The sequence below is a fragment of the Acanthochromis polyacanthus genome, chromosome 8 (assembly GCF_021347895.1).
Source record: "Acanthochromis polyacanthus isolate Apoly-LR-REF ecotype Palm Island chromosome 8, KAUST_Apoly_ChrSc, whole genome shotgun sequence".
NCBI lineage: Eukaryota > Metazoa > Chordata > Actinopteri > Pomacentridae > Acanthochromis > Acanthochromis polyacanthus.
The window spans coordinates 13,090,566-13,109,030 of record NC_067120.1 but is presented as its reverse complement, the minus strand read 5'-3'; the positions used below and the strand labels follow the sequence as shown (position 1 = coordinate 13,109,030).

The 18,465-nt window shown below is 42.8% G+C and overlaps 1 protein-coding gene across 3 annotated transcripts; it reads right to left on the bottom strand.

Moving 5' to 3' along the window:
• Nucleotides 1–103: 103 nt before the first annotated feature.
• On the bottom strand, nucleotides 104–17,843 carry zmp:0000001167 (protein phosphatase 1 regulatory subunit 12A). 3 transcript variants are annotated; one of them, XM_022197907.2, is made up of 25 exons: nucleotides 17,435–17,843; nucleotides 11,931–12,061; nucleotides 11,596–11,714; nucleotides 9,260–9,416; nucleotides 8,940–9,084; nucleotides 8,766–8,840; nucleotides 8,565–8,644; nucleotides 7,140–7,345; nucleotides 6,906–7,012; nucleotides 6,611–6,805; nucleotides 6,367–6,449; nucleotides 6,187–6,276; nucleotides 5,909–6,010; nucleotides 5,716–5,814; nucleotides 5,548–5,638; nucleotides 5,332–5,463; nucleotides 5,136–5,238; nucleotides 4,923–5,026; nucleotides 4,676–4,735; nucleotides 4,558–4,580; nucleotides 4,385–4,448; nucleotides 4,195–4,299; nucleotides 2,984–3,034; nucleotides 2,708–2,758; nucleotides 104–1,350 (listed from the first exon to the last, which is right to left on the bottom strand). In XM_022197907.2, exons 1-25 carry the CDS (start codon nucleotides 17,708–17,710, stop codon nucleotides 1,264–1,266), a joined length of 2,736 nt encoding a protein of 911 aa, XP_022053599.1. In that variant the 5' UTR covers nucleotides 17,711–17,843; the 3' UTR covers nucleotides 104–1,263. The 3 variants fall into 3 exon arrangements, with proteins under 3 accessions (XP_022053599.1, XP_022053598.1, XP_022053600.1); XM_022197906.2 differs by having other exon boundaries at nucleotides 6,611–6,808; nucleotides 17,435–17,840; XM_022197908.2 differs by lacking the exon at nucleotides 6,187–6,276 and having other exon boundaries at nucleotides 6,611–6,808; nucleotides 17,435–17,842.
• Between the last annotated feature and the right edge of the window lie 622 nt (nucleotides 17,844–18,465).

Genomic DNA, 18,465 nt, shown 5'->3' with positions numbered 1-18,465 from the left:
CTGTTGGGATGCATCTTGGTCACATTTACTTTTCTGCTTGAGCCAATACAAGTGTATGCCTGATTAGATTATTAACTAATGTAGGTAATAACCAAGCAGTTGCTACAAACACACTTTTTATTAGGGTGCAGTCATCCATTTAATATATTAGAAAACCAAAATGTGAAGAGAGGCTACATGGAAATGTACTTCAAAGGGGGATAATTCAAGACTGACATTTATACACATATACATAACCATGCTCATTATTAAGACAGGAATTGACAATGAAAAACTATGAAAATAATATCTTTATCAATGGTAATAGTTAAAACCATTCATAGCATAATAGGTTTTGACAGAACAGCAATTTCTGTAATTGTGCAATGGCCTTTGCCCTTTAGGGTAACTTCTCCCTGTACTTGCTCAAGGTGAGAAGGTGCTGCTCTGAACTGAAGTGTTCTGTCTGAAGGACGGGCAAAGCCTCACAGATCTTTATTGCTTTGCAGAGAGTAAAGTGCTGTGGTCGACTGACCTGGTTCTGCGGTCATTTTTAAGAGCATGGAGTGTGTCTGTGGTCACAAATTTTTTTTAAAAAATCATGTGGGGAAGTGCATAGGTGGAGAGGTAGGTGGGTTCAAACACTTGCATGTGGAAACAAAACAACCCAGCAGAGCTTCATGGACTTCCCCTGCTGTCAGGACGTCGTTGAATGTGAAGGCAGAGCCTGAAATGCGCTTCAGAGTCTGTAAAGAAGAATTCGCAAAAAAAACCCTTTTACTGCTTGAAAACACTTTAGATTTGGACTTGGACTGTGAGTGGGGAAAACTTGTGAATGTGTGACGTGAATGTGTTCACAAAAAAAAAATAAATACAAAGTGGGAGCTTTAAGGCCCAAGCCGTCTTGTGTGCTCAGTGGAATGTGCATCAAGGAAATATGGACGCACGCATAGGACTGTGTGTGCATGGTAGCGTTCCCCAGACGCACAGCAGGACGTTGTTGTGCTCTGTGAACGCTCTGGCTGTTGTCAGGTCTCATGTTGCTACTGTGGGAGCCTCTGGCCGTAGCCGCAGGTCCTCCTGTGACAATAAGGCTCACAAAAGACACTCCAGCTGTTCACAGGGAGGCTTCACAATCCAAGTCAAGCTGTGGTGTTCATGTACATAGGACATTCTGCTGCTTCTCCCCCCCTCTCTCACTCTTTGGCACTGGGAGGAATGTATGGAAGGAGGGATGGATGGATGGAGGGAGGGGGGTTCCCTGCTCTCCATATGTCTCTCCGTCTATTTGGAGAGTTTGCTGATGACACGGATCAGTGCTCCATTTTCATCTTTAAGACGCTGGTTGTCTGCTCTCAGGTCAACCAGAACCTGGAGGTAAAAATTAAGCTCATATTAAAACAAATCATTTTACAATACAAAAGTGCTTTTATCTTTATTGCATTGGTGTATTGCTTGTTTTCATACAAGTGGATTAATGACATATTGAATGTTAAGAGATCATATATTGTTGGCTGGTTTCACAGCAGACTGTGTGACCCACTGCAGGAGGAAAAACACATGGAACTAATATCACCAGAACTTTTCTCGTAAATCTTACCTGTGCTTTTTAATGTTGCGACATGTCAAAATGGCTCATTAATCAGCCAAAGAAAAATTCAAAAAAGGTATAAACTAAATAACTGAAAAGGCAGATTTATTAATAGAAATGGAATAAAGCCGTTCTGAATTAGCAACATTAAAAGAAGACTGAAGGCACACAACTCATGTCATGTCCACAGTTGCAAACTTTTTTAAACCAGAAGGTCAGTGAAGTTATGCTGTCACACTGTTGCTTTGGTCATGTAACACCATGAGCCATGTACATGTGCTCTATTTGGCTGAAATATGGATTACAAAGAATACACATGGCAGAGAACTGGCACAGAAACAAACTGGAACCACAATTAAAAAGCTATTTGTTTAAATAAATTCTATATAAATCTTTGTTAAATCAAATTCATTTTTCCCATATTTAAATCAGAGCAAGTTTAAAGAAGAGTTTGACATTTTCTTTTCTGCTGAGCATTTGATGGGAAGACTGGTACGGTCATATCTGTACAGTAAATGTGAAGCTACAGTTAGCTTAGCATAAAGACTGGAAACGTGGCTAGCTTGGTTGTGTCAGGCAGCAACATTGGCCTGGAGAGATCACTAATGATTAAAACTAAAAGGTAAAAATGAATCACTTTTCTGTCCTGCGGTGGGTTATGTGATGAACTCTTTCCTGTCAGGAGCAGCTGTCAGCCAGCTGAGACTCCAGGAATTTATCGCTGAATGGAGCCAAGTTTGCTGCGAAGCTAACCTGTTAGCTCCAGCTACATACCTACTGTACAGAAGAAACATTTCCTAAACTACCAAGATTTTCCTTTGAGAAAATGACTAGCATTCATCACCTAGACACTCAATCCTACTGGGAATATCAGACAACAAAATTTATGCTATTTCACATTTCGAATCATGATGACAGAGAGATCAGGGGCTGCTTCTGTGCAGTTTGAGGTAAAACAGAATGTCTATAAATTTGACTACCAACCTTGTCACAGCACCTGAACACAGTGTCAAACAGCTCTCTGCAGTGCAACTTCACCACGCTGCTGGACTGCACAAGCTAAAGCCAAGGCTAATCGAGCAGAAGCATGCAAAGTGTCCGTGGCCAGAATAAGACTCGTTCTGAACATCTCCTCACCTTTAGCTCCTCCTCCAGCTCTGCCATTCGCCGCTCCAACATCCTCCGGTCCTGGTGCCAGGGAAAATGTGAGGGGGGGGGGGGGCAGAGAAGAAGTGATGTAGAGAAGGAGGAGGAGGAGGAAGAGGAGCAAAATAAAGTTGAGTGAAGACAAGCGAAGAAGCGGTTCGAGTGGGGAGAGAGGAGAACGTGTCAACAGACGGCAGGGGTGGCAGTGGTGAGGCAGATGAAGCTACAACAACAACGTGACACATCACCGTCAGCGGGGATGCTTACCTTTCTCTCCAGCTCCAGCAGGGCGGAACAGTCACTGAAGCGCTCCTGTCTCTGTTGGATACGACAAAGCATGTCAACATCATCACCACAGCAGTAGGTTTTGAGCGCTAGAAGGCCTGTGCTTGGCTTTATGCACATAAAATAAGTCTGTACAGTAAACAGGGAATTCTACTTCTTGGAACAAAACGTAAAAAAGTAAATAAACAGAAAGCTCCTACCTAACCTATTCCTTCATCTGGCAGTTGTCTATATTTTCCCTCGTCTGTGCAAAGCATCAGCTACGCACCACTGACTGTATAGTGTTTATAATGCACTGTGGGGTCATTTTGTCAATAAATTTTAATAATTCTCACTAGAGAACATGAAAAATGCTGAGCGTTCATACATATGTTGAAAGTAAATGATTTCTGTGAGTGATGTCTTCTGCTCTGCTACAATGTGTTTTCATTTACTGATTTACCATTTACATGAGCGTTGAGGGTCTTTAGATTTAGTGTTTAAAAACATTAAAGGATATATGAAGATATGCAACAAATTAAAGGAAAAATCAAAGCATCATAGTAAGGTCTTTGGACACAACGACAGCTTCGCTACACTTTGGCACTGATTCTCTAAGTCTCTAGGACTCTACTAGATGGACAGAACATCATTCTTCCAAATGATATTCCCTCATTTGGTGTTTTGATGATGTCTTAGACTGTAACACGTCTATCCAGAATCTTCCATTGGCATTTAGTTGGGGAGAAATCTGCTGACTGCAAAGGTCACAGCTAATGACTCACATCATTTTCATACTCAAACCACTCAGTGACCCTTTGTGCCCTACGGATGATGACATTTTCATTCTGAAAGAGACCACTTCCATCAGGATAGAACTGTTTCAGTATGATAAAGGTGATGAGGGAGCAGTGATTCGTCTTCCTAAGGGGTCAAGCAGACCCGCACCATGCCAGTAAAATGGCTCCTTCAGCATAACAGAGTAACTGGATCCCCTGTAGGGGTCAAGGGTTGAGGTTTTTCCATCTAATCTGTCAGCCATCTGTGTATTTTTATATTCAGAAACGGTGTTTAGGACAGCAGAATTCCAAGAAAAAGCACAGGTAATAACTGGTAATGATGAACGTGTTGATCTGTTGATTGCTTGTTAAGATGCTTTGATAATGAGAGATACAAAAGCACGTCATGTTGAACTTGTGTGTCTGTGTCGTTACCTGAGTGGCCTTCTCCAGGTCCAACCTGGTCTGACTGATGATCCTCTGAGTGTCCTGCAGCTGAGACTGGAGTTGGCTGTTCTCTCTGGACACCTCTTCAAACAACTGATACACAAACACGAGCAATCAATAACAGGGGCGAATAAAGAAAACACATTGTGCAGCGTCTATATCAATCCTGCCCTCTGACCTTCTTAAAATCCTTGGTCTCAGATCCTCCTCCCAGGGTGCGATCGTTACAGGATACATTCAACCTGAGAGGATGAAGAGAGCAGAGGTCAGATCAGAGGGAGCGCCGTCATGTACACTGTGCTGACAGAATGAAGAAGGTCAGATCAAACAGCTCAAAGGCCGGATTCATACCTGGAACTCAACTGTTGGCCTGTCTGTAAACAGAGAGCAAAGCAAACTAGTTAGAGCTGCTGTCTTAGGCTAATGCCCCCTGAGATCACATACAAATGCCCACACAAAAGGCACACACCTGTGGATCCAGCCCACTGCCTGAGAACTCTTCTTCCCCACTGGGATCATTGTCGTCACTCTGTGGATGACACACAAAGAACAAAATGTTCTCATGAAACTCTAAACACTAGTTTGTTTTTCACTGCCAATCATTTTATCCGCCTTCTTTTTATATTTGCCACTGGTGGGTCTTTCTGTTCTCGTTAGAATAGTGTGCAGTCTGTCCTGCATCGGTTTTCCAGATAAAGACTGTGTGCAGTGTTTACCTCCCCGGTCCTCTGTGCCTTCCTTCTGGCCCGGGCTTGCCTCCTCTCCCTGCGCTCCCTGGCCCATCGCTCTGTCTCGCTCTCCCCTGTGCTGGCCTCAACATCTGGAACAAAGCCAGACAGCAGTCTTCAAAGAGTAAATTGAATATTTGAACAAAAACCAACGCTCTGAAGTGCGATGCTTTGTCAGAAAGGGGAAGCGGCGGTGTGTACCTCTCCTGTCAGAGGTCTGAGGCCGAGGAGTGCCAGCAGGCTGCGTGAGGCCCAGCAGATCCGACTTCTGCAGGCTGGCAATGCGAGACCTCCAGCTCACTTCCTGTAAACACAGCATCCCCCGCTATGTGATGTCACATGACGTTATATAAGCGCGGCAGCCAACAAGCCTATAACTCTGATATATAGCTCTCACCCCCTCCTCTCCCTTCTTCTGTTTTGCTTCCTTCTCTTTCTCTTCTTCTTCCTTCTTTTCTCTCCCTTTATTGTCCGTCTTCATGGTCTTCATGGTCTTCTCTGCCTCTTGAAGATCTGTTAGTGTCACCCCCTTCATTTGAGAGAAAGCACAGTCATGTACCAGACGGACACACAGTGGACCGGCAGTGAACATGAGAGTGGTTGATATCTGTACCTGAGTGGAGCGGCGGGACTGCCTTGCATGTCGGGAGCGAGCTTTCCTCTGAGCCTCCGCCTCCTCATCCCGAACAGGTGTCAGATAAGACCTACAAGAGTGGAATCACGCTTTTAGCTACCCAGCAGGACCACCTAAACAACACTTTAACATCCACACAACACTAACTTGCGCCTCTGTTTGGTTTCCGGTTCGCCTGTTGTGCTCTGAGAGTTGGAGGTGGTGATGGCAGACTGGTCCTTCTTTTCTGTCTGTTCCTGAGGAATTCTTTGGAAGGAAGATAAAATGTGGCCGTCAGATTTTCCAGATAAGTGAGGAAATGTTTCAGGCAAAATTACACGCAGCATAAAAAACGGCATACCTCTGAGCTAAGACACTGTTAAGGCGGCTGAATCCAGTAGAGCTTGTTCCTGTGCTAGCTGAGGTCACGCTGGGGTCATCCAGTCTCTTTCCATAAGATGAGCTGGAAACAAGACAGAACCGATTGGGAACACAAGGGCATCTTTCACAGCCACACACTCGCACGCAAATTAGTATTTACGGTGAGGGGACAACAATAAGCCGTGACACCGCAAAAACAATCACACACAAACAGCAGAGCAAACAAACAGACGGTGGGTGGTGAGCAGCATGACTGACCTGTGAAGCAAAGACGGGGTGGAACTAGTGAACTCATTCCCTGACTGACTATGAAGGCGTCGGGTGTAAGAGGAGCTACGGCTTAGCCAGCTAAGAGAGACACAGGGTGACAAGGGCACATGTGCTGTGACTCAGATTCTGCTTTCACAAGTGCAGAAGCATATTAGAGTTCAGGCCCACCTGTTGGAGTTGTCTGGTCGGCTATCGGGAATACTATAGAGTCTCCGTGTAGGAATGGGTGGTACTCGAGCGAGTCTTGGCTCCTGAGAGCAAGGGGGCAAAACAGTTGATTAGATATTTATGGGACTTAACAAATGGAAGCTGCAAAAGAAGTCTTTATTTGGCCTGTCAAGTTAGATCTATAAAGTAACGACTGTGATTTCATGGGTGTATAAATCTTTGAATCACGACGGCGCCTGGGTACCTTGGTGTCGGCCTCAGAGCTGAGGCGGGGGCTGGAGGCAGAGCGGGTCATGCCCAGTGCAGACTCTGCAGGTCTGCTGGTGTCCTGGCTGGTGTCAGACAGACCAGCTGAGCCCAGAGTCACAGAACTGCCCGCCTTCCTCAGAGACGTTCTCCATGAGCCCGGGGCTTCAGTGGCTGGAGGCTTACTTGGTTCCTGCTACACATATAAGAAACAGTTTGTGTTACTTAGCAATGCTAACATGCAGCAAAACAGACATTTTGATGTTCTGTCTATTACGTCTCCATGGCTCCACCTTTTTCACTTGGCTTGCGGTGGTACTCGATGACATGGAGGTAGGAAGCAGGCTGGCGTTGCGTTTGTTGTTCAAGTTGTTGATGATTTCTCTGTTTTTTGCTTTCTCTGCAACAGCGGAAAGGCCAGCAATTAATAAGCCATCAGCAAAATCATAAAACTGTCACCTGATAAAGCATGCCGCAGGAGCTAGCCCACAGACCTTCACAACAAAAACAACTGCAGCTTCTCTCACCTGACTCAGCGTCACTCTCAGACTCGCTCTCCTCCTCTGAGCTGGAGCTGCTGGAGGCTTTCGTCTGGCTCTGAGTCTGGCTCTGTCCCGTCTGGCCTTCCTCCTCCTCGTCCTCCGCCGGACTGCTCTGCAGGGCAGGAGGCGGGTGCTTCTCCCGCTCGTGGAGGCAGATCTTCTCCTTGCTGCTCATACGAGAGATAGAAGTCCTGCAGGGGCGGGGCCAAGGTGGGGTGGTAGAACAGGTGGCATGCAGGGAGCTGATCAGTGAGGGCAACCATTCCATGTGCAGCCAATTAGAGCAAGCATGCACCAATCAACATGTCAGCCAGTGGAACGGTGGGTCGCTTTTCTGTGATGCCATGTGTAGAATTTCTCTCTTGTTGACCTACTATTTATGTTGCTTTTTTTTTTTTTGCATTAATCTACATGAAGAAATGAGCAACAGAGTATCCAAACAAATGGCAAAACAAAAGTTGTGTCTTAGTGCCACACTCAACACTGCTGGTAAACTATATATTAAAATGTGGAGCATACTCCTCTTATTTCATCTTCAACAGGTTCTCAACAGATTTTCATTTAGATTTAATGTATCACCACTTTGCTCTCTATGTAATTCTAAACACCATGTGAGGGGATTTTACCCATAATACACTTGGATCTAAAGATGAATGATCTTCCAAACTTATTAATGATTTCAGTTTTAAGTTCTAGTTTTTTTTTTTATTAATTTAATTCTACCTAAATAGTTTACTTTTCCTTCATTTTATGAAAGCTGAGATGGTCTTGTAAAAGCTGGAGATGAAAACTTTCTAACTTTATGTCCAGTAGCAGCATGTTTAGCATTTTTGTCACCTCCAATGTGACCATATCACACATTCTTGAGGCACATTTGTTTTAATGCTCCCAAGGACATTTATTAAATTACAACCCAAACAAATCAATCAATTATAGCACTTTTCAACTGAATCAATTCAGAGACTAAAGCACACCAAAACAATGGAATGAGGAAAATATTTGCTGGCTAATGAGGATGATAAAAGATCAACCAACAGAGTTTGAAGGAGAGTGTTTCTACTCAACTCCTCACCATGACGTGCTCATTTAAATTTGCTCTTGGGAACATAAATATCAGCACTTTGACCAGCATTACAGTTCATCACATAACTGTGTGTGATTTTTATATATTTCTTTGATATATTGCACACTGAAAACAATTACCACTAGTAATTAGAGTGAAACTGAGACACAGAAGGTTGCTAGCTGCTACATCTAAATGTCAGTGGACAGACGTAAAGACCAGTAGGACTGTTAACATCACACCTGCATGCAGACAACTGGTACAGGGATTACTGGGAATCAGCTGAGGAAGAGCATAGCGTGTACTCACTCACACACACACACAAACACCAACACACTGGCACTGACCTGCGTGTGCGAAGTGGTACCATGGAGATTGGCGGACTGGTCTCAATAACAGGAGTCTGTTTCTCTTTCTCGCTGCGTAACTGAAGAGGAATATAAACAGACATAAACACAGAGAACATTCGCTGCCGTAACACCATCAATCATATCACGTTTATCTAACCGAGTGAGATAGTCGTGGAGCCTGTGTGAAGGCAGACTCACAGCGTTCTGTTTCTTCTGCAGCTCCTCCAGAGCGTCCACGAGGTTCTCGTCTGCAACATCTAGAGGTGTTTGTCCCTACAAGGACATCCGCAGAGAGCAATTAGTCGTGGCGCAGAGCTGAAGCTTCAATCACAAACCTACTGACAAGTAAAAGGTTGCTCGTCTTGCCCTCACCACATTGTTGACGGCACCCATATCGCACATGTTGTCAGCCAGCAGGGTGCACACCTCCTCCTGCCCCCAGTGAGCCGCCGCATGCAGGGGCGTCCACCCGTCGATGTCCCTGCCGTCCACATCCACCCTACACTGTAACAGTACCCTGACCGAGGCGAGGAAGGCGGGAGGAGAGAGGGAGGGCAGCAAGAAGCGAGAGGGGAGAATGAGGAATGTCCAGAAGGAAAGGACACGGCTATGAATAAAAGCTGTTTGACTTGGTGTGATACCAAATTAAGACAAAAGCTAACAAGCTGTCATTGCTTTCGTGTGCTGCTCACTTCAGGACTTCGATGTAGCCTTTGGCAGCGGCGACGTGCAGAGCTGTTGCCTTGGTGTTTGGGTGAGGTGTGAGAGTGCCACCTCCCGCCAGCACCGCCGTGGCGTCCTGGAGCATGATCCTCTCCTCCTCCTTCCGAGCCTTGTCCACGTCGATTCCTGTTAGAGGCACATGTGAAGACTCAGTGGCTAATTGAAAGAGACGCCGTGAAAAGCGATGAAAAAAAAACTCACCTGCAGGTTAAATCTATATTATATGTATAGACAAGAAAGATAGAAATACTACGCCGATTTGTTTTATACGTGTCATCTGTGGTTAGCTGCATTTGGATCTCATCAAAGTGCATTTGACAGTGAGTAAAGAACATGCCCGGGGCGTCAGCAGCCTTCAGTACAAGGAACATCACAGAACATTTTGCACAGAGACTCTGTCCTCATTTCTTTACCTACTTCTGCAAGTCATTGTGACCGCTTGTAAAAACAGGACAAGATGAAAAGAGGTTTCTGGGAATCCACATTGACTAGAATGATGAGCATGTAGCCTGAGCTTTGCATCGTTTCCAAATTGATTTTTCTCATAAAAAAAGAAGTAAAAAAACTAAACGGATGCCAAGCTATTCATTCAAACGACATCATTATGCAGTAAATCTTCACTTTGCGCAGATTATTCCCAGCATCTTTAGCCTCTTAAGACAGCACTGGATCCATTTGTTTTAAAAACATTTTCCAAGAAAATCCTCTAACATCAGTAAGATTACTAACTGGATATAAAGTTTTCTTCTAATTTGGCATAATTAGTCATCACACTGAAATGCTTGGTTTGACTTTTAGGATTCAACATTTGGTTTGATTAAAGGCGAAAGATACGGACATTCCGGCGACCCTGAAACGTATCATTTCTGGTGCACATCGCCACTGAAAATGATCAAAATTTTAGTTAGGAAAGCAGCAGTATCTTAAAATATGTTTGTTTTCTAAAGCATTGATAATAATAACACTCAAAAGTGAAACTTAATGAAGTCACAAAACGGGCAAAAAGGTCCAAAATGGGATGAAATGACTAAATTAATCTGTAAAGGAATAATATGTCTACTTTAATGAACAAAACATGCAGTTTTTTAAACAATTGCTTGAATTAAAGCAAAAAATTTGCATTCATTTTCAAATGGCAAATATATATACAAAACTTATAACTTAGTAATTTCTTGAAAAATATACTCGAGTATATAAAATGAGTGTAAATAGAGCTCAAAATATTCATCATTTAGTCATTAAATGTAATGATTCAGATAATTCTGATCAACAGGTTTGACTAATTTATGAAAATAGTAGAAATTCTTCAAATATTAAAATTGAAATCATTTCTGATTCCGCTCCTTCTTTATGACAGCAAACTGAATATCTTTGGATTGTTGACAAAACAAGACATGTGAGGACATCATCTTGGGTTCTGGGAAACATTGACCAACATTTTCCACATGTACAAACCAAACAACAAACCGATTCATCAAGAAAATAATCAGCCGTGAAAAGAACCGTTTTCTGCAGCCCAAGGAAACAGTTCAGAATATCTATAACACTTTTCTTGAGCCCAAAGTATCACACTCAAATTGCTTGTTTCAGCCAACCAACAAAGTTATTCAAGTTACAGTTACATAAAAACAGAAAAATCCTCAACTGACAGACAACAGCAAATTATATTTTGTTTAAGAGTAAAGTAATACATTAATGAATGGTTTCAACACTTCTGATAATCACGATGCCTGTTATGAAATCCTCGCTTTTATGTCAACTCTGATAGTATGAATATGTGACAAACTATAACAGCTATAAAGATCACATCTAAATCTCAGCAGGATTAACAAGATACAACCAAGCACGGACTTCATGTTTCCTCCATGGCTCTGAACGGGCCTTTGGGGGGTGATTATGTACGACAGTAAGCATGATTTATGAGTGAACAGCAAAGGCCTTGAGTCTGTGTTACCTTATTTGACAGAAATCTGTGCATTTTACAGCTATTTCTGTCCATTTAGTCAACAAAAATGTCTAGCATGCTTAAGAAAATGAATCCACAACTAACAAAACACTATCAGTTTTCAACATTTTGGGGCCGTTAAAACCTCTTTGGCCCTAAAAATCCCTCTATACAGTAAAAACTCTGGACTTTAAGAATGAGTTGGTGTCTTACAGTTACTACACAGCCATAACCTTGCCAGCAAGTTGATTTCTCGCGGTATTTGTGAGTTCACAAATCTCTCAAGATATTGTGGAGTACTATCACGTACTACACAATTATTAATCTGGCTATTGCCAGGTTAACACAGCCATTCCTCACCTTGTTTCTTGATTTCACCTTTGAGCAGCCTTTCCATTGCGTCTTCTGTGGCAACATCCAGAGGAAGCTCGCCTTCGCTGTTCACCGCCCCAACTTGAGCACCATGTTCTATCAGGTATCTTTACAGACAAAAACAAAAACCACAAACAGTGACGCTCAAACCAGAACATAGCAGAATATTTATTAGATGAATGTGCACCGCTGTTGCAACGTCCTGTACAGCGTTGACCTCTAGAGTGGCCAAAACTGCATGCAGGCCAATATTTTCTAAACACTCAGCACCACTTTAATCACGACGTCAGTGCGGTGACAGAGTGAAGGCGGTCGGCACTCACTTAGCGATCTGGATGAAGCCGCAGGAGGCTGCAGCGTGAAGAGGAGTCCAGCCCTCGTTGTCTCCTCTGTTGACGTCGCTCCCGCTCTCCACCAGAAACTGCACCATCTCGGCGTTTTCGTCGATGCAGGCCTGCCGGCGGACACACAGCCACATGATGGACCGCTGTACAAGTGTTTATTGTTTGCTGTTTACTCTTAAGAATCCCCACCGCGCATATTACCAAACAGATGTCAGCCTGAGTACAGTTTCGGTACAGTAGAGAAGGCCTGTGACCCACTTCAGGACGGTTTGTTGTGAAAGGCAAAAATCCAGACACTTCCAAAATCTATTAAACTAAACCAAAGCACTGGGGCTCAAACAATGACTACTGTGTGTACTTGCTGTAATGACTTTCTGCTAAGTGGCCTTCTAAAAGCCCTCTAGTGCTTTCCAAAACAGTCATTTCGTGGCACGAGTAAAACAGTGACTCTGTTTAGTAGCTTTTCCTGAGGCCGGCTCGAGCAAACATCTCAGTGTGATCCAACACAAGATCAATCCCACGAGGACCTCATGGGATTATGCTGTGATAAGTTGCTTTAATTTCAACTATCTGTGAGAAACATAACCAGAGAAGGTAGGATCTGTTTGTCCCACTTTTACATGAACGTTCTTTTGCACCCACAGTAAGACAAGCCATTTTGCCAGTTGCAAGTCATTCTTAAAACAATAATTATTTTTAAAAAATTGTCAACTATTTAGAAATATTTTACTTTGTACATTGAATTACATATTTATATATAACTATTTCATTTTAAATATATCAAATTATCTTAACCGTAAATTAATTTTACACCTGAAACAAGAACGAAGCGGATCTTTGCTCTACTTTGTTAGTTTCAATTGTTGCCAAAAATAAAGGAAACCTGAGACTCTGCACGGTACACCAGCAACTGGGTCAAAAACTGACAAAGATTCAGCTATTTTGAGAGAAAGTCAAGCCTCCTTAATAGGAAATAATGCAAAAACACCACTGAGTCATTATTAATATCTGTGAACACGGTGTGATGTTGTAAGGACCAGACGGGCACGAATGAACTACCTGCACAGATATTAATGCAAATGTCCAGAGTAGTTCCTCAGAGCCCAAACTAATGTGCGCTATCAGATTACTTAACATGAATTAAGAAACAAAGCAACAGATCAGCATATTTGTGAAGCTGACACTTTTTCATGAGTGAATAATGGATTATAAAAATTGCTTTTGATGAACATTCTGCTGGTGGGCTGATCAAAACAAGTTTTCTCTCTTGCTTATAGATAGAAAAAATAGGGGGTTGTACTCTGTAGGAGTCAATTAAAAACAAAAAGAAGACAGCCTAGAGGCAATGACTCTGAGACTGTACTTTGGAATAGCTAAAGGCAGTGATTGGCATTCGCATTGACCAATATGTTTTTTTTTCAGGGCGAGTACTGATAATAATTTATCAAGGAGACCGATTATCGATATCGAAACTGTAAAGCACAGTAAAAATCTTGGTGTTAAAATTTTGAAGAACGCAAACTCCAACAGACACTTCGCTGAAATTGTTTGTGTAATTATTGTTGTATATATTTATGTAGAAGAGAACTTTTAAACATTTATTCTTTGGGTCGAGAGCCTATTAGTTAGGATATAAAGCCAATCAGATAGTGCTGCGCCCGGGACTTTGCTCACGAAGAGAGCGTGATGACTGAATTTATAGAGAGAGAGACAGCTGCACCAGAGCTGAAGTAACACATTTTAAAATTACTTTATCTTATCTGGAATACGTAAGGAAAAAAATGACAAAAAAAAAAACACTATACGTAGAGAGAGAGAGACGACTGCACCAGAGCTAAAGTAACACATTTTTAAATGATCTTATCTGGAATAGGTAAGAAAAAAACTGACAAAAAAACCCCACTAATACTGATAATTGAAAAAAATGTTGATTATCAGATCTGATAATTGTACATTTGTTCTTTTATTTTTTATTCTCCGTAGCGAGACATCTACAGGATTATTTCTTGTCTCCTTGTAAATAAAAAAATAGTCTAATACTGATCCAGCATCTGAATATGGTCCATAAACTTATTTATCCGCCAATGTAGAATGGTAATGTGGCACTAAAAATGAGTGAGCAGTATGCTTTTAAAAAACCAGAAACAATCAGTCAGATAATTAATCTGCCACTAACGGAAAACACAGACAATACAACACAACTAAGACATGAGAACATAAGTATCTGATCGTAAAACAATGTGCTGGACCAATAAAGACATCACCAAAGTCATTACCATTGGTTCTAAGGGGACATTTCTATTGAACTGCATGACAATCCTTCATGACTTTTCAATGAAAACCAAGAATGCGAACCTTATGATAAGCCATTGTGATTCATCGTCTGGGCACCATGAATGCTGGAAGAAAATTTCCTGGCAATCCATCATATTCCTGCGGAGATATCTGAGTTTGGACCACAGTGGTGGACAGACCGACTGTATCCTCCCCAGTTGCTAGAATTGCTACAAATACTTGATAAAGAAAGGATTTTAAACCAGCATTTATCACGTAAACCAACCTGAATTTATTATAAAAAAGACCCTTCACTGTGCTGGTGTATGCTCTGTCTGATTTCACCACTATCAGCTGATGACAAACAAGACTACGCTCAGTACTGCGACTGTGTTTCCAGTCATTCATTACACTGGAAAAACTCAAAATCTTACCAAGTCTATTTTTTGTATCTTTAGCAAAACATGTCTCATCCCACTTGATTAAAATAAATTCACTTAACAAGTGACATTTCAGCAAGATGGAGAGACTTGTTTTAAGGCAATAAATCTTAAACATCTTGTTAAGTCAAACGATCTTGAAATTATCTTGTTTTGAGTTGAATTTTACAAGAAAATTCAAAATAAGTTTAACCCTCGTGTCGTCCTACAGGTCAAAATTGACCTGTTTTGTTTCAACCAAAATTCGCTGGATTTTGGTTGATTTTTTTTGTGAATGTTCTTAAAGAAAATATTAGAAGTTTTACTAATATATATGGAATCACTTTAGATATTTTTACGACTTTTTTACTCATTTTTTGAAAATATTTGCAAGAATTTTCTTGTCAAATTTGGGGGGATTTTTTTTTAAATAAAACTTTTAAGGGAAAGTTTTAAGGAATTGTTGGAATTTTCTTCCGGAAGGTTTTGCAAATTTTCAGAAATTTGGGAAATTTTTTTGCAGATTTTTTCATTTTTAGACAAGGAAACAATATTTTTGGTGGCCATAAATGGAAGACAGCAGGAGGGTTAATACTTCTCAAATTAGGAGGACACATGAAAGCAAGGTTAGGTTAGGGTTAGTATATCTGGCTTATTTATTTTAAGACACTTAACCTTGACAATCTTGTTAAAACAAGTTTTCTCAGCCAATTTTAAGATCTCAATATTCTAAATATATCTTATTTCAAGAAATCTTACTAAGCCATTTTTCACTTGTTCTATTGTCAGATTTTTTTCACTTATTTCAAGGTAAAAGTTCCTTGAAAAAAGTTTTCTATTCTTGGTTTTAGAGGGGCATTTTTTCCAGTGTATCATCACAACCACTCTGCAGGATGTTATTGTACCAAGTGTCTGAACCCGCACAGATCCTTGTCTATCAGGCCTGACTTAAGTCACCTAAGCGGCTTTGCTAAGCTAAATCAACTAATCACAAAGCTGCTACAAGCCTCCTCCCACCCTCATAATATGAGATAATTAGCAGGTGGTTGGGTGGAAATGACTAAAACGTGGACAGTGGAAAACCTGAAGATGGAGCTTGTGGTGCTACAGGGAGCCTGCCTAGTCAAGCAGCACTCGCTCACAGCAGAGGGGGAGCACCTCCGAACAAGTGGGTGCTCCAAGATGAATGAATGAATGAATGAATGAACAGAAGGCACTTCTTGCACCCTGATGTGCTGACAGGGTGGACGCACAGCCTCAACGGGCAGACTCCTTCACTGGGTCATCAAGTGACTCATTGTGGAAATCGCCTTTGACAACAGCAGCTTGTTGCCGTTTGAGGAATGTTTTCCATTTCTTCATCTGAAATCCCTAAAGTCCCCTCCATGGGGAACTGGCAGAGGGAAGGAGAAAGAGAGCACGAGAGAGAAAGAAAGGAGGAGGAGGAGGAGCGGGGTGTAGTGGAGAAGACAGAAAGGCTTTGGATGGAGAGGATGGAAAGTTTGGAGAGTGTGGGCCTATATTTAATTCAAGTTTCCAGGCAACCGATGAGCAACAGGGGAGAAAGGGATGGAGCAGGGGAGGGACCACACTGGGTGACAGTACGACAAGTGGATCGACCAAGAGATGGCCCGTTTCTAGAGCATTCAGCTAGTCTGAGGTGGTCATGAGTAAAGCTGCAGCGATCCAAAAAATCCACTGATTCCACTTCCTCACATTTGAATATTTTCTGGTTTCTTTACTCCTCTACCGCAGTAAAGTGACAATCTCCGGGATGTGGACAAAACAAGACATTTAAGGATTTCATTTTGGGCTTTGGCAAGCACTGATGAACATTTTTCACCATTCGACCATGCAATGGTTTGGTGAACCAACAACGATCATTAGTGATGGGGAAGCAGCTTCATTAACTGGAGGAAAACTCCACATCACCACAGGCCAGCTCATCCAGCTCTCAGCTCCAGCGGGCAGAAGAATGAAAACCACCAATCTGCTATTTACCCTTCACAGTTAAATCCATCTGACATCGCCTTCACTTTATGTGATGAGACAGCAATGTGTTTATGACACCGCATGTCACACAAGCAGAGGAAATGCTGCATCACTGAGGGCTTGTGTGACAGTGATGTTGTCCAGGCTGCTCCTCGGTGTTATGATGAAGTCAGGGGGAGGGAGGGACACTGAGCTAAACTGCTATAACGCTGGACATGGGACGAACAAATGCAACAACCCACAGCCATAAAGCTCAGGTTAGACTGTTCTCCATGTTTATGACTGAGTCTCCACGATAAACCTATTGACCAAATGATAGAAAACTGTCAGACTTCAGCAACACTGCTTTTTCTGACACTTCACCAATAATTGTCAGTCACAGCCTGCCAGTCAGAACCTATTCACGTCTGAAATTGACCCCACAGGCTCTTTCATGACCTGTTTTTACGGTCTGCTGCACTGCTGTCCGCTTTTATGCTCGAAAAAGAAACTGTAAGTGACTAAATGTACGAGCAGTCTCAGTAGAGCCGCTGACTGTCCACAAAGGCCTGAACTGCTGAAACTAAACTACACACCGGGATAAACGGGTTCAGTTTGAGATAGCGGAGATACTAAGTTCAAAAAATTAGTTAGATGCTGGTTAACGGCACACTTTAGTTACCGTAAGTTCCCGTTAATGCCTCTTCGCTGCGGGGCTCATTAACGGATCAACGATTGCCGCTAGTGGAGCGACAGTTGGCAGCAACTCCGACACAAACAATAAAGTCCGGAGTTCAGTCTAACAGTCAAACTTCCTACCTGGTGAAGCGCTGTCAGTCCGTCTATGTTAGCGTGGTTGATGTCAGCTCCCTGCCGCAGCAGCGCAGAAACCTCCTCCCGGTCCCCGGCGGAGCAGGCGGCCATAAACACGGCTCCTTGGGCGAACCGGACTTTCGCCCGCCGCGTCCCGGAACCGCTCGAAGTTTCGCGGGCCTCCGAGCCCGTCTGGTCCGTTTCCGAGCCCAGCCATCGCTGCAGCTGATCCTGCCGTCGCTGTTTGGCAGCTTCGGACCGGGAATGGTCAGTGGCCGCCATCTTCCCTGGTCTGTCCCGGACAGATTCAGCTCATGGTACGAGCAGAGGAGCCGAGTGTGGGGTTTAGATTGAGCCTCCTCCGGGCTGCGCCCCCTGGTGGACGGACTGGAGCCGAGGCCGTGAACTCATCAGCGAACTTCTGACTGAGTGGCAGTGCTGCGCTACCTTCAAGTGCTGCTCGGAATTTTTTTATTCATAAGGGAGCGGAGTGTGTGACCTTTGTCACTCTATTATTCTTTCTTTCTTTCTTTCTTTCTTTCTTTCTTTCTTTCTTTCTTTCTTTCTTGTCTGATTAAAACACACTAGAATGCATGATTTAACATATGTACAGTTATTTTTCTGTTCTAGGTGATATCATCACATATGTAGATTAGATTTTAAAAGCTGGTTAACTGGTAAAACAGCTTTTACAACAGACCACAGTTGGTAAAGACTGTGTGTGATAAGTTTTGCTGTGTCTTGCGAGCATCAGCAGAGGCCTCCTCAGGCCGATAGTGAAGCCTGTTGGATCGTTACACTGTTATTAGGGTCCGAGCACCGACGGTCCCAAGGCACCAATGGGGCCGAAGGACCCTATTGAAACCCTAGGGGTTCTTTTTCTTCTTCTTCACTCTTTTCCCGTCTTTTGAAACTCCACTTTGGTGGCCTAAACATACCGCAAAACACGTCAAACTTTGCATGCACATCAGGACTGATTTTGAAAGACTAACCTAGAGACAGACTTTTTAGATCATGTCGTCGGAACTGTTGTGGAA